This window comes from Nerophis ophidion, linkage group LG06 (genome assembly GCF_033978795.1).
Source record: "Nerophis ophidion isolate RoL-2023_Sa linkage group LG06, RoL_Noph_v1.0, whole genome shotgun sequence".
Lineage (NCBI taxonomy): Eukaryota > Metazoa > Chordata > Actinopteri > Syngnathiformes > Syngnathidae > Nerophis > Nerophis ophidion.
This window is the reverse complement of record NC_084616.1, coordinates 33019979-33044668: the sequence shown is the minus strand read 5'-3', so window position 1 is coordinate 33044668 and position 24690 is coordinate 33019979. Positions and strand designations below refer to the sequence as shown.

General features: G+C 39.4%; 3 protein-coding genes across 11 annotated transcripts in view; 2 read left to right on the top strand and 1 right to left on the bottom strand.

Annotated features, from left to right (window-relative positions):
* The window catches only part of zgc:158263 (ceramide kinase family protein), a 26745-nt gene extending 13543 nt beyond the window's left edge, over positions 1-13202 (bottom strand). The window contains exons 1-8 of one of the 4 annotated variants that reach the window (XM_061903453.1): positions 13036-13202; positions 12813-12936; positions 11413-11508; positions 5928-6065; positions 4436-4564; positions 4305-4368; positions 1993-2138; positions 1846-1920 (exon numbers count right to left, since the gene is read on the bottom strand). In XM_061903453.1, coding sequence (XP_061759437.1) covers positions 1846-1920; positions 1993-2138; positions 4305-4368; positions 4436-4564; positions 5928-6065; positions 11413-11508; positions 12813-12936 — 772 coding nt within the window. In that variant the 5' untranslated portion in view covers positions 13036-13202. The remainder of the gene's footprint in view (positions 1-1845; positions 1921-1992; positions 2139-4304; positions 4369-4435; positions 4565-5927; positions 6066-11412; positions 11509-12812; positions 12937-13035) is intronic. The other 3 variants (XM_061903454.1, XM_061903455.1, XM_061903456.1) reach the window with 3 other exon arrangements.
* A 472-nt stretch (positions 13203-13674) lies between these two features.
* On the top strand, positions 13675-17968 carry naa10 (N-alpha-acetyltransferase 10, NatA catalytic subuni). Of its 2 annotated transcripts, none has more exons than XM_061903457.1 (8): positions 13675-13860; positions 13975-14073; positions 14157-14215; positions 15449-15494; positions 15606-15721; positions 15797-15841; positions 17368-17452; positions 17569-17968. In XM_061903457.1, exons 1-8 carry the CDS (start codon positions 13840-13842, stop codon positions 17734-17736), a joined length of 639 nt encoding a protein of 212 aa, XP_061759441.1. In that variant the 5' UTR covers positions 13675-13839; the 3' UTR covers positions 17737-17968. The 2 variants fall into 2 exon arrangements, with proteins under 2 accessions (XP_061759441.1, XP_061759442.1); XM_061903458.1 differs by having other exon boundaries at positions 13676-13860; positions 17368-17490; positions 17569-17783.
* Positions 17969-21689: 3721 nt separating this feature from the next.
* Positions 21690-24690, top strand: part of LOC133554542 (rho GTPase-activating protein 4-like) — a 29492-nt gene continuing 26491 nt past the window's right edge. For 4 of the 5 annotated variants that reach the window (XM_061903446.1, XM_061903444.1, XM_061903445.1 and 1 more), the window contains exon 1: positions 21760-21889. In XM_061903446.1, coding sequence (XP_061759430.1) covers positions 21778-21889 — 112 coding nt within the window. In that variant the 5' untranslated portion in view covers positions 21760-21777. Of the gene's footprint in view, positions 21728-21759; positions 21890-24690 lie in introns of those variants that run through there. The other variant, XM_061903450.1, reaches the window with a different exon arrangement.

Here is a 24690-nt window from a genome sequence, read left to right as displayed (position 1 = left end):
CGGGTGTATGCTGCCTTCCGCCCGAGTGCAACTGGGATAGACTCCAGCCCCCCAACCCGCGACAAGCGGTAGATGAAGTGGATTACACTTATATAGCGCTTTTCTACCTTCAAGGTACTCAAAGCCCTAAGACACTATTTTCACATTTACCCATTCATACCCACATTCACACACTGATGGTGGGAACTGCCATCCAAGGCCATAACCACAACACATCAGAAACAAGGGTGAAGTGTCTTGCTCAAGGACACAACGTGTCTAGGATAGCAGAAACTGGGATCGATTCTGGCAAATCTGAAGGCAACATACACCCCTCTCTGCAGGCACAGCCGCTCTACGACCCGAACCACGCTGTCGGCTAAAGTGGGTGGTCCACTCACCCAAAATGTGTCACGTTTCATGTGTCACGTAAACTGACAAATGAATCCCCTTCCAACTGTAACACTGAGCAGCGATTCAACTGCAAAAACCAATGTGTTTGAATATTCTTGTCTCTTTCAATGCTTAAACTGTAGTAGTAGTAATTTGGTGTGCTTGCCACCTTTCCCTATCCTTGCGTTGTGGTGCAACAGAGCCTTCTACCATTGCAACATGATAGTGGGCCAACTGGCGTATGTTTTCTTTTAACTTAGGTAACTGATTGTATCCTAAAAATTCTGTCTTCTGTTCATCTATCTAGTTCTGTTTATCTATGTTGCTGATCTTACTAGAAAGCCAGATATAAAGGAAAAATGTTATCTGGGGTCAAGTCTTTTTTCATAGACAAACCCCAAAACCAGTGAAGTTGGCACGTTGTGTAAATCGTAAATAAAAACGGACTACAATGATTTGTAAATCCATTTCAACTTATATTCAATTGAATAGACTGCAAAGACAAGGTACTTAATGTTCGAACTGGAAAAGTTTGTTAATTTTTGCAAATATTAGCTCATTCGGAATTGGATGCCTTCAACGTGTTTGAAAAAAGTTGGCACAAGTGGCAAAAAAATGAGAAAGTTGAGGAATGCTCATCAAACACTTATTTGGGACATCCCACAGGTGAACAGGCTAATTGGGAGCAGGTGGGTGCCATTATTGGGTATAAAAGCAGCTTCCATGAAATGCTCAGTCATTTACAAACACGGATAGGGCAAGGGTCATCCACTTTGTGAACAAAGGCGTAAGCAAATTGTCCAACAGTTTAAGAACAACATTTCTCAACCAGCTCTTGCAAGGAATCTAGGGATTTCACCATTTAATATCGTAATATCATCAAAAGGTTCAGAGAATCTGGAAAAATCACTGCACTTAAGCGATGATATTATGGACCTTCGATCCCTCAGGCGGTAGTGCATCAAAAGCGACGACAGTGTGTAAAGGACATCACCAAATGGGCTCAGGAACTCTTCAGAACACCACCGTCAGTAACTACAGTTGGTCGCTACATCTGCAAGTGCAAGTTAAAACTACTATGCAAAGCGAAAGCCATTTTTTTAACAACACCCAGGAACGCTGCTGGCTTCGCTGGGTCCGAGCACATCTAAGATGGATTGATGCAAAATGGAAAAGTGATCTGTGGTCTGACGGGTCCACATTTCAAATTGTTTTTGTAAATTGTGGACGTCATGTCCTCCAGACCAAAAAGGAAAAGAACCATCCGGATTGTTTCTCAATTTGAACATTAAATATCTTGTCATTGCAGTCTATTCAATTGAATATAAGTTAAAAAGGATTTGCAAATCATTGTATTCTCTTTTTATTTACGAATCACACAACGTGCCAACTTCACTGGTTTTGGGTTTTGTAAAAAAAAAAAAATGCCACAAATTAGACCTAAAAAGGAAGTGTGCTTTGTTGTTTGCTTACCAATGATGATGTGCAATGCTGACGTGATAGGGTCGATCACTCCCACAGTGGCGTAACACACACAGTCTGTGGAGCCTATGGGAACGATACACTGCTGTCAACCACACGATTGCTACTTTGGAAAAAACTGCCAGGGTGAGTTACCACCTGCAGGGATGATGCCAATGTGAAGCGGACATGGCTGCAATGTAACACCGGGATCGTTCTCGCTGAGGCCAACCTCTTGCTGCGTTCGTCCAATCACACCGTGGAGCACCTCGCTGAACATGCCGTCCCCGCCGACACACACCACACTTAAAAACACACGCACAGAGGCAGGGAGGAAATTTGGATTTCAGAAGTCACAACTAGCATACGTACAAAGGGAGAGGCTTTAAGTGTTTTTTTTCTATTTTGCTTTGTTTTATTTGTGTGAAACAATTTAAATACTATTTGCCTCAAAACTAAATATATTAGGATGCATGTTATGGATTATTAAGAATACATAAACTAATTATTTATTTTGTAGCAATACAACGAAATTAACAAGGGAAGTGATCGTTATCTACCTGCAACTTAAAAAACTATTTCCACCAGAAAAAGAGATTTAACCTGCGTTTTTTATATTCACATAATAATCAGGCACTCCAACCAATTGGCCAACATAGTCTGATAAGATCTAAAATGCCCTAAAATATATCCGAGGTAGGTCTGTTAAAGCAATTAATTTGTTATTAAATTTCATATAAAGCACCCTGTAATTTATTAAGCTTTTCTTGCTTCTCAATGGTGTCTGACGAAAAAAAACAACAACAAAAATAACACCCTTTTAACCGGCTCTCTTCCTGGTCCGATATAATGTACTGTACACTACACCTGGAATATTACAAAAGCAATTTTTGAAAAAGTTTATGACCTCATTTACCAGTTCAACAGCTTTCCAACAAACACTTTCAAATAATTTCTGTCACAATTATATCTCCATCTATTGTGAGTGATCCCAACTTGCTCTTTTCTCGTACGTGACTGCTGATTAGTCATCTGCTGCATGCTGTCAATCATTGTCATATTTGTATGAAGGCAGCTCGAAAGCCAATTAATGAGCTTGTGGGCGGTCGAAAGGGACAAGGTTCAGTTTGAACGGTGTTTTTTTCACCTGGTACAAGTGGCTTGTCTCCATTCAATTGTGTTACATTATTTTTGGAAATTAAAAAGTGCAGGGGAAATGTCTCCCTATCCCCCCTACTAAATTAGGTCCATATATAGAGGTTCTCTTAGGCCGGGGGTCAGCAACCCGCGGCTCTCGACCCGTACGCGGGTCTTTAGTGCCGCCCTAGTGGCTCCCAGGACCATTTTTAAAAAAGGATTGAGAATGGAAAAATATAGGGGAAAAATATTTTTTGTTTTAGTATGTTATTTCTTTGAGGACAGACATGACATAAACCTTCCCAATCGTTAGAAAGCCCACTTTTTAATATGTTTGTGTGTATGCTTCACTGACGAGAGTATTTGATGAGCATCATTTTGGCCTACTAATTTTGGCGGTTCTTGAACCAACCATAATGTGGACTGTGACGCAACAGTTTGTTTACATGTAAATTACTTCTTTAGCTCATTTAGTCCACCAAACGTTTAATGCTGTGCCTGTATGCACAAACGTGTGCTTTGTTGATGTTATTGACTTGCTGGAGTGCTAATCAGGCATATTTGGTCAGTGCATGACTCCAAGCTGATCCATGCTAACATGCTATTTAGGCTAGCTGTATGTACATATTGCATCAGTATGCCTTAATTGTAGGTAAATGTGAGCTCATTTAATATCCTTTACTTGTATCCTCTTTGTATATAATTTAGTTTTGCCTGTCTCATGAAACATTTCAGATAGTTGTTTGTGTTGTTCCAGACCACAGCATACATTAGCTAGCTTGCCAAAGACTAATAAATCTATGAAACGAAGACAGCCTGCCGTTTCCTTTAACTTGGACACACACATCTATACCTTTGGCCAATAAAAGCCATTCATTTTCAGGGGTTATCTCACCTTCTGAGTAGCCTCTGATTTACTAATGGTTTATATGTTGTAAAAATGTGTAGAATAAATATTACATTTCAACATTTCTGTCAACAAACATTTATGTCAGGCTGCAACACAGTCATTTTGATAGTAGGCTATTATAGCTAATATGGAAACTTATATCATGTGTGGCCTCCATTATAAGACTTATATAAGACTTTTTTTAAAGTCATTTTGATAGAAGGCTAATATAACTAATACAAACACTTATATTAACCCTAACCCTAACCCTAACCCTAACCCTAACCCTAACCCATAACACTTATATTCAACTTAATATTTTGCGGCTACAGACAGATTAGTGTTTTGTATTTTTGGTCCAATATGGCTCTTTCAACATTTTAGGTTGGCGACCCCTGTCTAAGGCAATAGAGCTCTTGTCTGGCGGATAAATGAGGTCTCTTACCCGTCGAAGCCTGTCAGGTCCTTCTTCAGCAAGTGGTCTCGAGCCTGGTTTGCCTGCTCAGTAACTAAATAACACATGAAAGGAAGCATGACACAAACCTGTAGCTGCACAATCAACTGTGTATTTCCAACCTATAGCATGACAGCTGATGCCAGCCAGCTCAAAAAGAGGAGCGACCAGAGACTGATAGATGTCTTTTCCTTGCTTCTTCCCTCCAAACGGGTTAATAAACACCAACAATCTGCTAGGACGCAAAGGACCTGTAAAGGAGACAGATTTAAATAAACAATGGATGTCCGCTAACTTTCTGCAACTCAACGCCAAGAAAACGGAAATGCTGATTATCGGTCCTGCTAGACACCGACCTCTATTTAATACTACAACTTTAACATTTGACAACCAAACAATTAAACAAGGCAACTCGGTAAATAATCTGGGTATTATCTTCGACCCAACTCTCTCGTTTGAGTCACACATTAAGAGCATTACTAAAACGGCCTTCTTTCATCTCTGTAATATCGCTAAAATTCGCTCCATTTTGTCCACTAGCGACACTGAGATCATTATCCATGCGTTTGTTACAGCTTGTCTCGATTACTGTAACATATTATTTTTGGGTCTCCCCATGTCTAGTATTAAACGATTACATTTGGTATAAAATGCGGCTGCTAGACTTTTGACACGAGCAAGAAAGTTTGATCATATTACGCCTATACTGGCTCACCTGCACTGGCTTCCTGTGCACTTAAGATGTGACTTTAAGGTTTTACTACTTACGTATAAAAAACTACACGGTCTAGCTCCAGCCTATCTTGCCGATTGTATTGTACCATATGTCCCGGCAAGAAATCCGCGTTCAGAAGACTTACTATTAGTGATTCCCAGAGCCCCAAAAAAGTATGCGGGCTATAAAGTGTTTTCGATTCAGGCTCTAGTACTCTGGAATGCCCTCCCGGTAACAGTTCGAGATGCTACCTCAGTAGAAACATTTAAGTCTCATCTTAAAACTCATTTGTATACTCTAGCCTTTAAATAGACCCCCTTTTTACACCAGCTGATCTGCCATTTCTTTTATTTTTCTCCTCTGTCTCCCTCTCCTTTGTGGAGGGGGGGGGACACAGGTTCGGTGGCCATGGATGAAATACTGGCTGTCAAGAGTTGGGACCCAGGATGGACCGCTCGCCTGTGTATCGGTTGGGGACATCTCTGCGCTGCTGATCCGCCTCCACTTGGGATGGTTTCCTGCTGGCTCCACTATGGACGGGACTCTCGCTACTATATTGGATCCACTTTGGACTGGACTCTCACCGTTATGTTAGATCCACTATGAATTGGACTTTCACAATATCCTGTTAGACCCGCTCAACATCCATTGCTTTCTGTCCCTTATGTGGTCCTCTCCAAGGTTTCTCATAGTCATCATCGTCACTGCCACCGACGTCCCATAGGGTGTGAGTTTTTCCTTGCCCTTATGTGGGCTCTACCGAGGATGTCGTGGTTTGTGCAGCCCTTTGAGACACTTGTGATTTAGGGCTATATAAATAAACATTGATTGATTGATTGAATAATTAGATATATACTGTAGTGACCTATTGTTTCCGCTAAGTAACTTTGCATCCTTACTGTGAGTTCTGAGAGCAGCTCTCAGATGTTTGGTCCACTGGTCTCGGAGGACACGACTAGGACAGCTAAACTGGGTCTGCCCCAGTCTCCATAGCAACCCATGAGAGCTCCCACTTCTGATACGATTCACATAGAAAACTGGAGAGAAATCAAAGATGGTTATTAAAATTACTAACATGGACATTCTAAATGTAATGTTATTTATAAATTATGTATTGAGCATAAAATAAAGACAAGGGCTATATCTAATTAAAAACAAAAATAATTTTATCAGTAAGTGGGTCAAGTAAACATGTTGTTTGTTTTGTCACATTTACACGTCACATGAGTTCCTCTAATGTTATTTCATCAAAAAGAGAGAGACTATTTTAGAGGGCAATATCCATCGTATATATATTCGTATCTGTGTTAATAGAACCCAGTTGTAGCTAGGCCGCGTTGTCTTTAATCTTCTTTCTAATGAGTTCAATTTATATATTAAAGAAATTCATAAAGTCATCTGCCGAGTGGGTGGAGCTACTGGGAGGAGTTCCTTGTTGGGTTAGCGATGCTACTTTACTAAACAAATATTTAGGATCGTTTTTATTTCCGCGGATGAAATTGGAGTAGTAATTAGCTTTAACTAATGTAAGCATGCACTTATATGTTATTAAACTATCACTCCATGCTTGAGAGAAAACTTCAAGTTTAGTCACGCGCCATTGATAGATAATAGCCAGGTAGAGAGGTAGCAGTGTGACAGACCTCATAGCAAGCACCTCAAATTATTTATATTTATTACTTAGGTTAGGGGTAAGGTTAAGGTTTTCATTGTATATTAGTGCGACCCCTCCCCCCCTTTTAAGGGGACGGGCAATTTGTGCATTTGTATAGTTAGGAGGAGAGGCCTCATCTGGTTTTAGCCAGGTTTCGCTGAGAACAATGATGTTAACATTGTTGTCTCTAATGACCTCATTAACTAATAACTTTTTGGGACAAAATGATCTGATGTTTAAAAAGCCCATATTATAGCTAATGGCTGTTGTGAGGAATTTTTGTGAATGATATCCGTAGTAGTCATATTAACAACGTTAGGTTCATTTTGTGTAGTGCGCCATAAATAATTTTGATCATATCTAGGATTTGATATGATGGGGCTCTTCAGATTGTTTGCTTGGTGCTGCGATAGATTGAACGGGTCATAATTGGGCAACTCAGAAGGATGCATGTTCACCTCTGGCACAGTCACTACAGAAAAAAACCTTATGTGAGTTGTGCATTATTCTACGAGAAATTCTATTGACAGTATAACAATATCAACACAACATTTAAACAAGTTCCCTATTCTCTTGTATTACATACAATTGTTTTAGCAAAACAAAGTCAATAGTAAAAACTAGATAAACAGGTGTTTTTTCATGCTAGCTTAGCGGTTAGCAGAGAGGAAAGAGTTCCTCCATAAGGAAACAATAAAGGTAAAGTATCAATCGATATCAATATCCTTTATTAAACCAGGTAAAAACTAATTGAGATTTAAATGTATTTTCCAAGAGTGGCCTGGCCAAAAGGGCAGCAAAAACTAAATTACAGAAATACATATTAAACAACAGAAAACAGCAGCATTTACACGCCACAATTAAAAAGACATTACTTACATATATTAAAATAAAAACAATATATAAAATATTTCAGTAAAAACAACTTAAAAACAAGTACAATGTCCAATAGAAACAGTTTCTTGATCCTATAAAATGGCCTGAAATGTTCCCAAAGTGAACAGCTCAAGTAAACCTCAGATCCTTCTGCCAGTTATTCTATGACCATGGACCAGCATATCTGAAAGCTTTTTTTTTCCAAGATTTGTGTTGGCTCTAGAAACAAACAGTTTAAGTATGTCCTGCAACCTTAAGCTGTAGCAACTGGAATCTCTAGACATAAAAGAACTCAAATAAGGGGGAACCAGACGAAGAAGTGATTTATATGTAAAACACAACCATCGAGAAAATCTGCATACTGATAAAGACAGAAAGTTTGCATTGGCAAATAAAGTGCAATGGTGGATAAAATGGCCACAACCAGTAATAAAACAAAAGGCACAGTGATATACAGTATTCAGTTCCAAATAAGAGTCGGGTGCATTCAAAAAAGCAAGTCTCTATAATATAGCAAAGGCATAAAAGTGGTCTGAATTAAGCGTTTCCTAACTTGCAGGGAAAAAAAGGATTGGTTTCTAAAGAAAAGTCCCAAATTAATTTTAAGTTTAGTCACTTGTCACATGTTCAATGGGATAATCTAAAACACAAGTTCTCATCAATGACAATTCCCAAGTACTTAAATGTTGTGACCATTTCAAGTTCAACCTTATGAACAGTTAACATTCTGGGGTGCTAAATTGTAGTAGTTTACCATTTCAAAATAAAACCACTTTAGATGTTTGTGCATTTAGCACTAGTCTCAGCTGGGATTGAACAACATCAAAAGCTGACTGCAGAAGCTTAAAGGTTCGCACAATAGCAGGGAATGAAAAATATATGACCGCATCATATGCATAAAACGAAATGCCACAACTGGCATTTCATTTTCCATTTACATAAATGGAAAACAACAACATATGGAACCCTGATTTACACCAAATATGAAGAAGATCCAGCAAACTGAACGCCCTGGGTTCTTTCGTCCAGGTAATTACAAAATTACTTTACAGAATGCTGGGATAGACCATCCCTGTGCAGTCTGCCAGAATGGTGGTTCAATAAATGTAGCGGCACAATATTTTTTGCAATCCATATGCTTCAATTTTATCATTCACAACTTTGATAGCAGCGGGTATGGTGTTATGTCTCTTTCTAAAACCTGATTCAGAAAGCAGACCATTGTTGTCTAAGAATTCTTTAAGTTGTTTACTAACAAACTTTTCAAGAACTTTAGCTAGGACACACAACTTAGAGATGGGTCTATAGGTAACAGCTGTGAAATCTCCTCCTTTCAATAACACTAAAAAATAGGCTGATTTAGAAATGTTAGGAATCTCATTACTGGACAAAAATATTAAAAACATAGGTAAGAGGTTCTGCAATAAAATCAAAAGCTGACTTTAAAAAGAAAGGCTCGAGTTTTACAGGACCTGCAGATTTACCAGGACCCACTTGTTTTAAAGCTCTCTTGACCTCAAACACATCCAGAGGAGTAAAACTAAATGTATTAGTTATGGAAGTGTGAAGGAATGGTGACATACAAACCTTCTGAACATTCGGCTGATTTCGATGTGGAGATAAGGAGTCAAAGAACCAGGAAAAATTAAATCTTCATTTAATTTTCATTTAATTTCATGAAATTCATTTAATTAACAACCAATAGGCCACTGACCTACTCAGTGGCCTAGTGGTTAGAGTGTCCGCCCTGAGATTGGTAGGTTGTGAGTTCAAACCCCGGATGAGTCATACCAAAGACTATAAAAATGGGACCCATTTCCTCCCTGCTTGGCTCTCAGCATCAAGGGTTGGAATTGGGGGTTAAATCACCACAAATAATTCCCGGGCGTGGCACCGCTGCTGCCCACTGCTCCCCTCACTTCCCAGGGGGTGATCAAGGGGATGGGTCAAATGCAGAGGACACATTTCACCAAACCTAGAGTGTGTGTGTGACAATCACTGGTACTTTAATTTAATTCATTAAAACAATTAAGTATGTCTGATTCGTCAGTTAGACTACCGTACATTAAACTTCCACAATGTAAGTTGGCAGATGTTTTTGTGACTTTACAGAATTTCTAGGGATCATTTAAGCTACTGGTGGTTTGCAAAAGAAAAAACTCAGGCTTTAACTTTCTGACAAGAGAAGTAAAGTGATTTCTGAGCTGCCTAAAAAGGAATCAGTCAGCCTGGGATTTTGTATTTTTAGCCTTGGCCCAGGCAGCATCCATTTCTTTTAGTAAACTGGACAGTTCTGAGAAAAATAAAGATCATTTCTACCTTTCACTCTAAATTTACATAGAGTAGCATGTTTGCTTACAATATTGATAAATGCATCGCAAAAATATTTCCAAGCCAACTCAACAATCAAAGAGCCATAAATCATGAAAAAAAAGCTTGCTCACAAAAATGCATAAAATCACATAGTATTATTTTCATCTACCATATTTTTCATACTATAAGGCACACTTACAATGTTTTCATTTTCTCACAAATCGACAGTGTGCCTTATTGCGCCTAATGTAAGTAGTTATCCTGGCTGTGCTTACTGTCCTCGAGGCTACTTTATTTGGTACATGGTGTAATGATAAGTGTGACGAGTAGATGGCAGTCACACATAAGAGATATGTGTGGACTGCAGGTGGACTGACACCTGTTCAATAAATGACCCTAGCAAGTACCCGTAAGCAAGAAACACCAAAACTTTGATATTTCATTCACAACATAGAACATTACACACACCGCTCAAAAACCTGTCAAAATGTTTTAGTACGACTTTGGTAAGCTACGAAGCCGCACCACCACTTGATAGAACGCAAATCAATACGGCAAACGCCTCAAAATACGGTTATTATTATGGTGTGTGTATAAGGATCCCAAAATGGCAACTATTAGGAGACATTATCTGGCGTTTTGTTTCCCAATATTATGCAAAACCAACTTTTCTTTCGAAAATTTGCGTGCGTCCGCCAATGTAGTTTGTGCCGCACTCAATCAGAAATACTTTATTAATCGCCAAGGTGAAATTTAGATTTTCAGCACAGTCCCCTTCAAGAGCAGACAAACATCACAGAGAGACAGAACAGTTCCCTTCTTTTTCACGATCCCCTTGTTATGAGACATTCATTCTCCGCTGTTACCATTTCTAATATAAAGTTATGACAGTTCTAACTTATATCTGTCAGTAGACTTGCTTTGGAAGCACTTAAAACTACCGGTACAACAACGGGGAGATGACGTTGTTGAAGTGGAGCTACATAGATGGCCCACAAAACGGCACATTCTGAGGAGAGTGTCAGAAAGAGGCTTTAAGATGGTCTTTACAACATAATCCATGCAACATTTTGACCAAAGAACCACCATTACATGTTATGTAGACCAGTGGTCCCCAACCACCGGGCTCGATTGGTACCGGGCCGGAGAAGAAATGTTTTTAATTATTATTTTTTTGTATTATTAAATCAACATAAAAAAACACAAGATACACTTACAATTAGTGCACCAACCCAAAAAACCTCCCTTTTTCATGACAAAAAAAACAAAAAACAAACAAAAAAAACATTTTTGTGCATGCGTGGACCAATTGTGTCGTCTGGTCACAATCATGTAGCGGCAGCAGATGTCACTGCTTTTTTTATTGAGTACGGCTGCAAAATAAGCCACAAAGTGGCAATAAAAAGTTGCAATTGCCAGCACTTTATTGAAAAAGGTGAGAAACAATACATAAGTCAAGAAAGAACTGGTTGCACAGTTAGAAGGTGCGTCCGTGTTTCAAGCTTTGATACAAAATCTAATAAAACGTGTTGAGAACTCACCAGTGAAGTCTTTATCTGTGTCCTCTGCAGACTTGTGGGGCAGGATAGTAACTCGTCCATCCTCCACACCAATGATCTCCGCCACGGACACTGAAACTGAAACCATTAAGAATGCAAACTTGATCCCAAGAGAAAACTCTCTGATAGTCTGTCTTTTTCTGTTGTATCAAACATGTTTCACAAGGACATTGATTTACTTTCTTACAGGTGCCCAGAACGAACATTTAAAAGACTTATTGTAATGACTGGATGGAAACATGAAGCTTACCCAGCAGGCACAAGACGTTAAAACACTGTTGACAACTTGTTGAATTAGGTCATGACATTGAGCAACTCAAACATAACGTTGAAACAACATTTAGTCAATGTTGAGTTCGATGTTGATATGACCATTGAATTTTGGTCATTTCCCACCAATATTCTACAACACAAATACAGCGTTGAAACAACATGCTTTTTTGATGGCGTTTATTCAATGTCATGTTGTGACAGTGATTAGACCATTGAAATTTGGTCATTTCCCGAACCAACAACGTGGATCCAACGTTGGACATCAACGTTGTCTCAATTTACATATAAAACTATATTGCAACGTTTCGAAAGGGACAAGCGGTAAACAATGGATGGATGAATGGATGTTTCAAAGTCAGTTTTAAAGGATATGCATGTATAATAAATCCTCAACCTGCTCAGTGGCCTTGTGGTTAGAGTGTCCGACCTGAGATAGGTAGGTCATGAGTTCAAACCCCAGCCGAGTCATACCAAAGACAATAAAGATGGCACCCATTACCTCCCTTTTGGCACTCGGCATCAAGGGTTGGAATTGGGGGTTAAATCATCAAAATGATTCCTGAGCGCAGCCACTGCTGCTGCTCACTGCTCCCCTCACCTCGCCTCCCAGGGATTGAACAACGGGATGGGTCAAATGCAGAGGTCACATTTCACCACATGTAGTGTTTGACAATCAGATCTACATTAACTTTAACTCTATTAATGTTATTGTGCCTGCTGGGTAGTGTTGCGATAACTTCTTAGAACAAAGCTTCTTCCTGCAGGCGTGTGTGACACCAACACAAATACACACCGCCTGTGTTTTCACTAAAGCTGTGTTTCACGTTCATGCTGTTCAACTTGTTCTGCATGTTTTCTGTCATCAGGTTTTAAGATGAATTACTGCAACATTGCATGTATGTGAGGCGTTGCTCAGTTTTGCTTAAAGTTATTCACTTTTAGCTGCTCTTGATGGGGAAATGTGGTTTTCAGGCAGATTCTTTAGGTTGGTTTCGTGTTGATGACACGCAAGAAAATGTTAAACTAGTTGGTTATGACTGCACGTATTTTTGGAGTATAGTAAATCGCCTGCATCAAGTGCTATTTCGGGTAGTGAAAGGGTGACGTACTTGTTTTCTTATCGCGATTCTTCTTATCTACCTCGGTCCAGTTGAATTTCCAGCCTGTCAGCACGACACGGTGTCGTTTATTGCCGACCCACAAGGTTGACTCCAGCTTCAACCCTGGCTCCATCTGGACCAAAAGAAAAAAGACACTTTTCATGAAGCGTTTCTCTTTTTTTTCCGACGGTCCGCAAACACAACGCGGACTCACACTTCTTAATCAACTTACATCTCTTTGGGAATGCCTCTCTCATCCATCCATCATCCAGCAGCCTTAAAAGTTTTATCTCAAACGTATCAGCTCTCGCTGAAAGTGGAGACAAGATGCATGAAATGTTGAAGACGCCGCCCCGAACACAGGTGTTTCTTAAAAAAAAGGCTCCTCCCCTCAAAAAGTGCTCCAAAAATCTACGCCGATCTGACCGGAAATGTTTAGATGATCTGATTTATTATCTCATAACCGATAACCAAAGACCTTTTAGATAGGGTAAGATTGAGTTATTTTCAGTTGGAGAAGTAATTGTTAATACTATTTTCAGGTGTGGTCGTGGTTATTACAATAGCTATTATTGTAAAGAAATAGGCTGGGCAATAACCGTATTTTACGAGATGTAAATTATTCCTGACGTGGATTTTCAAAATACACTTTACCATGAATTGATTAACGTGGACCCCGACTTAAACAAGTTGAAAAACTTATTTGGGTGTTACCATTTAGTGGTCAATTTTACGGAATATGTACTGAACTGTGCAACCTACTAATAAAAGTTTCAATCAATCAATCAATCAATCAAACTTACGACTTCGCTGCAACTGTGTTTTCCTGGTACCGTCACAACTTTTATTCTGAAGGCTGACCGGAAACTAGCTACATTATTGCGGAACTCATCCTCCTCTGCTAGCAAAGTGACGACGCCTGTTGGCAGACCGGTTCTTTTCGGCCATAGTGTAATTATTATGAATTGTTTGACTACCGTACTCTAATTAACCGCCATTTTTACAATTTACACACGACAAAAAATAATTGACAAAAATGAATATACGAAACGCGAGGGTAAGTACTTTGAGATCTTACCGGCAGCCATGCTGTCTGTGTAAAACGTTAGCTAGGCTAGCTGCATTGTCGTGGTTTTTCTTTCATAATAAACATTTCTTTCCTCCATTACAGCCGGAAGATCTTATGAACATGCAGCACTGTAACCTTCTGTGTCTGCCGGAAAACTACCAAATGAAATACTACTTCTATCATGGATTGTCCTGGCCCCAGGTTAGCCACAACATTATAGCAAATGGATCCTGGTTGCATTTAAAAATGACGTTGTACCTCGACACTCTTTTTCTTCATTCCAGCTCTCGTACATCGCAGAGGATGAAAATGGCAAAATAGTGGGTTACGTTCTGGCAAAAATGTAAGAAGCTTTGGCTGTGTTACTTCACTCTAAGGCTGGGCGATATGGCCTTTTTTTAAATATCTCCATATTTTTAGACCGTATCGTGATACACGATATATATCTCGAAATTTTGCCTTAACCTTGAATGAACACTTGATACACATAATCACAGCAGAATAATGATTCCGTGTGTCCACATTAAAACATTTCTTGTTTATACTGCATTGATGTGTACTCATTTTAAACTTTCATGCAGAGAGGGAAATCACAACTAAGTCAATTGACCAAAATTGTATTTATTAAGCAGTTATTAGCAGGTGACTATTCAAATGATGCTACATATTAGCAGTAATGCTACTTCGGGTAGTGTTGTAAGCATTTCACCAATCTCGCGCACTTTGCAAATTTGGACGCGATCTAACAGCAAAACAGTCTCCCAACACTTCGTAGATGGCATCAAGGCCTATTTATCCAAGCGTGAGGGTTGGGAAACGAAAGTGTTTGGCGAGGGAAGTGTGGATTCAGGCCGGGTGGCCTATTTCAACTTCCAGGCAACCCTACATTATTATATTTTATTAATAGTAAACCAAGTTGTGGTAGTAGTTTAGTCAGTAGTTTAGTCGTGGATGTACACTGTATAGTGATGAATCCAATAAACATTTGATTTGATTTGACATTAAATTTGCAAAATGCGGTTGCGCATTTTGCAAATTGCGCCCATTGGTATTGTGCTTACAACAGTAGCAACGCTTGTGCCCCACACTTGACAAATTAAAGTTGTCTATTCGACATCTTTCCGCTTGAAGCCGAACCACCGCCACACGATGTACCCCCTGCTGTTTTTCTTGGGAATTAATTCTTCCTTCATTTGTTACCAGATTCGCACCTTCTTTCTCTTGTATTACCACTCGCACAGCTCCGCTAGCATCATAGCTAACGTATAACCCATGCTGCTACCTCTCTGCTCCGCGAGGGCGTATACGTATTTGACGTGACAGTATGTGACGTATGTAAGAAGGTGCGCTTGTTGCGCTTGTTTTATGTGAGATAGAGAGACAAGAAAGAGTGAAGAAGAGCCTGTAGTGTAATGCCCGCAGCTAAAAGCAACTGCGTGAGAACGTATACTCGAATATCATGATATAGTCAATTTCTATATTGCATAGAGACAAACCCGCAATATATCGATATATCGCCCAGCCCTACTTCATCCTCGATCCAAATAATCATGAAGTCTTTGTGAACACCTTTTAGGGAGGAGGACCCAGATGATGTCCCTCATGGACACATCACATCCTTGGTAAGTCTTCGCAGAAGCCAGATGCAAAAGCTTTGTTTTAAGTAGACTGTGTTGGCCAGGTGAATAATGCATATTACAGACAATAACCATTTCATGTTGGGTGTCTTGCAGGCAGTCAAGCGCTCCCATAGACGTCTGGGTCTGGCTCAAAAGCTGATGGACCAGGCTAGTCGCGCCATGATAGAAAATTTCAATGCCAAATATGTCTCTCTTCATGTCCGCAAAAGGTACACTTCTCAATTACGATGACTTTGATTTGATCTGGAGAGTTTTCCCTCATCACGCCCTTCTTCTCACTGCAGCAATCGTGCAGCCCTGCATCTGTATTCGAACACACTCAAGTTCCAGTAAGTCCCTTTTATCAACATCATTGTTCTGCACACTCAAAGCCATGAAATATAAATACCCTCAAATCAGTTAAGTTTTTCCTATCCTTTGTGATGTTAATATTCTGTAAGAATTTGTTTTAAATGTGAGTTTTTAATTGGATTTTAACTTTCAGATCTGGATATTTCCTCAATAAGTGGACCCAGGTCCAATACTGGATTATTCAAAGAAGCGCCTATAGTTCAAACACCAGGGTTTACACTACATTTAATTGATTGTGGCACAGAGCCATGGGAAGAAATAAAATAAAATAAAAAAATATATACATATAATTCACAGTTAATGCATGAGATGGTATTAGCTGAGCTCACTTTCTTTTGTATCTCCAAACCAAACAACGTGTACTTAAAATTCTTACTTGCAAGAAAATTGTTGGTGTATGTTTGGGGAATTAAAAATGTTGCACCGCTACACTAAGGAACAATTTGTTTCAAAAATAAAAAAAACAATCAAAAATAATCAAAAAATGTATTGATTCAAGAAATGATCGTTAGATGCAGCCCTACTTGCTTACGGTTGATCAAAGTCTTTCGGTGCACCACTATTCATTTTTAACGTACACCAAGTACCCCATCATGTCAGAAAAAAAAAATATGTAGAATTTTTTTTAAGAATGACTGAAATATGACATTTTCTTGAGTAGAGGCGCCCTTTTTCCACACCTGGATTTGGGGGTTCTCTGCTGTTCTTCCTTGCAGATCCTCTCCAGTTTTTTCAGGTTGGATGATGAACGCTGATGTACAGCCAATTACAGGTGCTTCCCAGAGATGCTCAGTTGGGTTTCAGTCAGGGCTCTGGCTTGACCAGTCAAGAATGTTCAGAGTTGTTCCAAAGCCACTCCTGTTATTTCAGCTGTGTGCTTAGGTTCATTGTCTTATTGAAAGGTGAACCTTTGGCCCAATCTGAGGTCACAAGCACTCTGGAAGAGATTTCTTCCAGTATATCGTTGTACTTGGCCACATTCATCTTTCCTTCAATTGCAACCAGTCCTGTCCCTGCAGCTGAGAAACACCACTGTAGCAAATTTTGTCCGATAACTTTAGAATTTTTAACTTTCGACTTAAACTTTAAATGTCAATTTTTTATGACATTCATCAAAAATGATTCTCAAAAATGAATGCATTAGGTCAACATGTTATCATATATTTTTTTCAGTGCATTTTTCTTTCTATTTCAAAACACTTTAGGAGGTCATGATCCAATTGCTGATTTGATTCAATTGTATTTTTGACAAGACAAATTAATTCAAAGAAAAATTGTAGGAATAGTATAATCATATTAATTTTCATTTTATTGGCATTTTGTTAATCCTGACAGAAGCGGTTAATACTGCCTACTAGGGCACAATATTTGAGTAACTTAATAAATAACACTGTTGTGTTCCTTGGCTTGAAAACGTTTTCCTCTTACAATTCTGAGTTCCCTGGCTGCTATATGCAGTAGAAAACGGTACAATAATAAGATAGGTTATTTCTTTCATGTACAGGATCAGTGAAGTAGAACCAAAATACTATGCAGATGGTGAGGACGCCTATGCCATGAAGAGAGACTTGGCCCACATGGCAGATGAGGTACATGATTGTCTTCAACACACAGTGGCCATCACTTGGTAAGATCTCCACGTGATGCCTGACTGGTTAGCTAACACAACCGCATTTTGATTGTCTCAATTGGGTTTGTCTCGCAGTTGAGAAAGCCAGGTGTGCGAGTGCCGGGTCAGGAAGCACCGTCTGGTTCCGGCAACCAAGAAAGGGAAAGCGAGAGAGACAGTGGAGGAGAAAGCAAAGAGCTGAGTGAAGTGAGCGAGGCTACAGAGAGCACAGACGTCAAAGATTCTTCCTCTGACTCACAGTGACCGTCAATGATTTTTATTTAAATACAGAAGAAAGACAACAAAAACAATTCAACCTGGACCGCCACTTTTTTATTAAGATTTTACAGTCACATCACAACTTTCAGCATTTACTGCTGTGGTAATCAATAACACAATATGATACAAACATGAAATTTAAAGGAAGATTTATTTGATTGCTGTAGCATTTTGGTCTTGTGATGTGAAAGATTAATGCAATTAAATCGTACTGACACTTCTTGTCACTTAATTAGGGAGTTACTTAGTGTAGGCAAAGTACATGATAGAGTACACATGTATACTAGTGCAACCACATTAATACACATACAGTACCTCACAAAAGTTGGTACACCCCTCAAATTTCCGCAAACATTTCATTACAGGACAATACTAGAATAATTAAACATGTATACCGTATGTTCTTTAGAGTTGGCAGTGTACATCAACAATTGTCATACAAGTCAAGCATGTTGGTGGCAGCATCATGGCCTGTGGCTGCATGAGTGCTGCCAGCAGTGGGGAGCTGCAGCCCATTAAGGGAAATGTGGATTTAACATGTACAATACTAGGACATTTGGAAAAAAAAAGCCTGATCCTTTAATTAGGGAAACTGTATTTCCAACATGACAATGAGCACTAAGACACCTCCACGATGAGTGTTATCATTAAAAAAATAATAATGTAAGGTCAAATCACAGTATACCGATGTACACTCACTTGCCAAGAACTGCATTTAGACAAATGACCGGGGATGTAACGGTATTCTAGATACTGTAGTATTGCAGTTTCAAAGTCTTCACAATAATTCCGTGCCGTGTTACATTACGAAAACTTGAGTGTGTAGTTATTTTCTGGCGCTGTATTTGGCCCTAGCTTGTCAATGTGAGTGAATTCTCTTTTGTCTATGTTGGCCCAGCGATGAGGTGGCGACTTGTCCAGGGTGTACGCTCCCTTCTGCCAGTGTGCAGCTGGAAACCCCAGCAACTCCCCACCCCCGAAAGGGACAAGAGGTACAAAAAAGATTGATGGATTTATGCTGTGTCTGAAATAAACTATATTGCCCAGAATTCTTTATGCCGCACGGGACTGGCAAGGCTCCAAAAGCAGGAAGTAAAGTGTTCGTAGTAGATAAGAGGAATTGCTTTTGTTGGACACAGGGACACAGCCAGCTGGACGGCACAACGCACGGAACTGAAATACGAGTAAACTGAAAATATATTTGATAAATCTTCAATCCACATATACCATAATATCGTAACGTGGTTTTAAGACTGTATTATTTTGATACTGTTGCATCCCCTAACAATGATTGTGTTGAGTCATTTTTTAGTGTACTTTAATACTACACAAGGTGTACACAAACTACTGAAAGGTATGTTTACATTGTAATTGGTGGGCTAGTGGTTAGAGTGTCCGCCCTGAGATCGGTAGGTTGTGAGTTCAAACCCCGGCCGAGTCATACCAAAGGCTATAAAAATGGGACCCATTGCCTCCCTGCTTGGCACTCAGCATCAAGGGTTGGAATTGGGGGTTAAATCACCATAAATGATTCCCAGGCGCGGGCGGCAACGCTGCTGCCCATTGCTCCCCTCACTTCCCAGGGGTGATCAAGGGGATGGGTCAAATGCATAGGACAAATTTCACCACACCCAGTGTGTGTGTGACAATCATTGGTACTTTAACTTAAATTTCTATTGGGAAGTTATTCTGTATTAAGAATGGTTGATGAAATGTGATAAGCAGGAGCATAGCACCCATTTTTTTTGTCCACCAAACCACACGCCTGACGGGGCCCCCTCGTTCCGCCCCAGACCAAACGTCACCGTCACAACCACAGGCACTTAATGTTTACATGCAGTAAAAAAAATATTACGCCACAGATTTGGTTGATTTTAGCTATTTTTAGGTTTAGATTTTATACTTTTGAAAAATGGGATTAACATGAAACAACTCGATAACCCCTTCCCAAAATAATTATGTTTAGAATAAAAAGTGTAAACACATTTAATATAAAGTCATATAATCATAAGAGCAGCTGAAACAGACAGTATTTCATTGACCGTCTAGTTCCCAATGCTTATTATAGTTTTGTGCTCTCAACACTTCCAAAACACCACACTCCCCTAAATGCCAGGCAAAGGCCTCTTTTATTACTTAAGACCCCTCCCCCTGCACGAAAACACAAAATCCACCCATCCATCCATTTTCTACCGCTTGTCCCATTCAAGGTCCCGGGAGGTCACTGGAGACTATCTCAGCTGCATTCGGGCGGAAGGTGGTGTACAACATGGACAAGTCGCTACCTCATTGCAGGGCCAACACAGATAGACAGACAACATTCACACTCACATTCACACACTAGGGCCAATTTAGTGTAGTCAATCAACCTATCCCCAGGTGCATGTCTTTGGAGGTGGGAGGGAGCAGGAGTACCCGGAGGGAATCCACACAGTCATGGGGAGAACATGCAAACTCTACACAGAAAGATCCCGAGTCCTTTTAACCAAAGTCTATAACACTCATGATCCATGCCCATCGGAATTTACATAAAGGGGAAAAAAAGTTGCAAAACTAATTCTGTAATGTACAGTGACAAAACATTATTCTGTAAACCAATATATGTTTATTTTGATTTTTACAAACCTTTATTTATAATATGCAAAGTTTACATACAAGTAAAGAAATAATAATCAAAACAAGTACAGAAACAGTACAAAACAGCAACAGGTGGTTGTAAACTCAATAAAGCATCTAAAATTAAATGCAAAATATATACATGTAACAGTGTAAAGCCATAGGCTCACACAAGTTCTGTAAATAATCCCAATTTGGAGCACATTATCATATTTTTTACAGCTTTTTGGTTGTCACAGGTAGAAAGCATTTTAAAGTAAAGTTATAATTATTTTTAAAGGCACAAAAAACATGTAGAGTATTTAGAAGCTTACATTCATGAATATATAACTTAGCCAATAGTATAATGAGGTTGCAAAAGTAAAATTCCTTATCAATTTTTTTCTCATAATGTGTAAAACCAAATAGCACATCTTTAAAACAAAACAAAAAATCGTCATAAATATTGTCCAGGTTGAAAAGACAGGTGCCTTGCCATAGTGATCGAGTGCTTTTACAAGTCCAAAACAATCAAATACAAAAACAGTAAAAAAAAACAGCGCCGGGGGTTGTAAATTCAAGTTAACTAAAATAGAATGCTAAGGGCTTTACGGTGGAAGAGGGGTTAGTGCATCTGCCTCACAATACGAAGGTCCTGCAGTCCTGGGTTCTATCCCAGGATAGGGATCTTCCTGTGTAGAGTTTGCATGTCCTCCCCGTGACTGCGTGGGTTCCCTCTGGGTAGTCCGGCTTTTTCCCACTTCAAAAGACATGCACCTGGGGATAGGTTGATTGGCAACACTAAATTGGCCCTAGTGTGTGAATGTTGTCTGTCTATCCGTGTTGGCCCTGCGATGAAGAGGCGACTTGTCCAGGGTGTACCCAGCCTTCCGCCCGATTGTAGCTGAGATAGGCACCAGCGCCCCCCGCGACCACAAAAGGGAATAATCTCAGTAAATAACCTAAATTTGGAACACAACATGATCGTTTTCACAGCTTTTTGGTTGTTAGAGGTAGAGAGTGTTTTAATGTAGAGTTCTAAATCTCTTTTTAAAAAGCACAAAAAACAGGTCGGGTATTGAGAAACGTGTATTTATGAATATAAATCTTAGCCAATAGTATAATGAGGTTGCAAAGGTAAAATTCCTTTTCAATTTTTTTTTTCCATACAGTGTAAAACCAAATATCACATCTTTAAATTAAAGCACAAATGTGTCATGAATATTGTCCAGGATGAAGCGACAGATGCCCTAAAAATAATATTTTCTAAACAGTAGTTGCCAAACACGGTGACGCTACTGATATGGGCCCGACAATGACGCCTAAAAAATGCGCGATGACGTCAGATCAGTTTGACTCTGGCAACCGCGAAAGTGATCAGGTAAGTTAAGAATACGTTTTATGTTTGACCAGGAATGTGTATTATGGAAGATGGGTCCAGGCAGTGGCATCGAGTGTGTACCCTCGATACTGCGCCAGGTTAAAGGAAAACGGCGCGGTCTTCGCTGCGCCAGGTTAAAGGAAAACGGCGCGGTCTTCGAAGGTGACTATAATGCAGTTCGTGACGGAGGCACTACCGTTACATTCACTTGAACATCATTACAACTATGTCAAGTAGCGCCGAGGTGTACTTGAAACGGTACACAACTCACATGTTTTCTATCACCTCATACTTGTTCCAAAATACCGGGGCTGTGTGTGGAATGTAGATGTGAGCTTTGATTACGTTCGAAATTTGCTACTATCACAAGTAGAACAAACCATTTTGTATTTTTAATAGGGGTTTAATAGATGTTTTTAAACCTTATTAATTTGATTCAATCAACATTATTAGCTTACTCTCATGACAATAATATTTTATCAACACGAATATCCATTATTTAGGAAAACTTCTAAATTATAAATGCTGAGAATTTAGTTTGTAATTTGCTACTATCCTAGAAGAACAAACCATTTAGCATTTTTGATAGGGGTGTTATGGGTTGTTTTAGACCAGGGGTCTCAGACATGCGGTCCGCGGGCGATTTGAGGCCCGCGAGACATTATTTTGCGGCCCTCACCTTGATGTGAAAATTTTATGTTAGTGCGGCATGCGAGTTTTATATTAATGGCGCTCGACAGCGTCATGCTTGCCAACCCTCCCGATTTTTCCAGGAGACTCGCGAATTTCAGGGCATCCTTTCTCTCAAATTTCTGTTGCTCTCTTACTCAAACACCAACGTTCAGAGTGTGCCGTAATGGCGCTGCCTTTAGCGCCCTCTACAACCCGTACCAGCCAAGTCATATGTTGTATCTGGCTTTTGAACATACACATATGTGACTGCAAGGCATACTTGGTCAACAGCCATACAGGTCACAATGAGGGTGGCCATATAAACAACTTTAACACTGTGAAACCACACCAAACAAGAATGACACACATTCTGCAGACACATGTGTCTGCAGAAGCCTCATACAACATGAGGCTCGCCCGTCACGCTGTTTGTATGACGTAAAGGTGTACGCGAAGACATGTAGAGGACATTGAAAGGCAGTGCTGTCAAGGCACGCCCTAAATATTGTTGGCCAGGCAAAAATTGGGACAAATTAAGGAGAATGCTTGCCCCGGGAGATTGTCGGGACGTGCACTGAAATTTGGGAGTGTCCCGGAAAAATCGGGAGGGTTGGCAAGTATGTTGCTAGGGCGGGAAAGCCATTCAAAGAAGGTAAATTCATTAAAAAGTGCATGTTGGATTTTTTAATAAAATCTTTTCTTGCGGCCCAGCCTCACCCAGTTTCTGCACCCAGTGGCCCCCAGGTAAATTGAGTTTGAGACCCCTGTTTTAGACCTTTCTTAGTTTGATTCAATTGACATTATTAGTTTACTTTTTTGACTATGATATTTTATCAACACGTATACACATTATTTAAGAATGTTTCTATCCAGGATGAATGAAACATTTTGTATTTTTGTTAGGGGTGTTGTGGGTAGTTTTAGACCTTCATAATTTAATTCAATCAACATTGTTAGTGTGCTTTCATGACTGTTATATCTATATTATTTAAAAAAAAACTACATTCTAAATGCTAAGAATTTAGTTTGCTGTTATCGGAGTAGAGCAAACCATTTTGTATTTTTGATAGGGGTGTTGTGGTGTGGCACAGTGGAAGAGTGGCCGTGCGCAACCCGAGGGTCCCAGGGTCCCAGGTTCAATCCCCACCTAGTACCAACCTCGTCACGTCTGTTGTGTCCTGAGCAAAACACTTCACCCTTGCTCCTGATTGGTGCTGGTTAGCGCCTTGCATGGCAGGTCCCTCCATCAGTGTGTGAATGTGTGTGTGAATGGGTAAATGTGGAAGTAGTGTCAAAGCGCTTTGAGTACCTTGAAGGTAGAAAAGCGCTATACAAGTGCAACCCATTTATCATTTATTATTTACCTTTCGTAATATGATTAAATCAACATTATTAGTGTACTTTTATGACTATAATATTTTATCAGCACGTATATAAATTATTTAAAAATCCTTCTAAATGCTAAGAGTTTAGTTTGCTTCCATCCAAGTTGAATGAACCTTTTTGTATTTTTGATAGGGGTGTTGTGGGTAGGTTTAGACCTTAATTTGATTCAATAAACATTATGAGTGTACTTTTATGACTATAATATTTTATCAACACATATACATTATTTAAGAATAATTCGAAATGCTAAGAATTTAGTTTGCTTCTATCCAAGATGAATTAACCATTTTTTTTTTTTTTTTGATAGGGGGTGTTGTGGGTAGTTTTGGACCTTCTTACTTTGATTCATAGATAGATAGATGGATAGATAGATAGATAGTACTTTATTTATTCCGTCAGGAGAGTTCCTTCAGGAAAATTTAAATTTTCAGCACAATCCCATTCAAGTTTAGACAAACATTACAGGGAGACAGAACAGGATCGCTGACGGGTCTGCCGGCTTCCATCGCCCCTTACAAAAAAGATGAGATACAGGTAAACAAGGAGGGGGGGGGGGGGGGGGGGGAAATAGAAGATTAAATAAAATGAAAACATCGGTCTTAGCCTGGTTTCAATCAACATTATTAGCATACTTTCCTGACTATAGTATTTCATCAACACGCATATACATTATTTACAAATAATTCTAAATTCTAATTGCTGAGAATTCAGTTTGCTACTATCCAAGTAGAACAAACCATTTTGTATTTTTGATAAGGGTGGTGTGGGTAGTTTTAGACCTTAATTTGATTCAATCAACATTATTAGTGTAGTTTCATGACAATATTATTTCAACACGAAAATACATTATTTAAAAATAATTTGAATTCTAAGTGCTAATAACTTCACCTCCTCAACGCCCATGG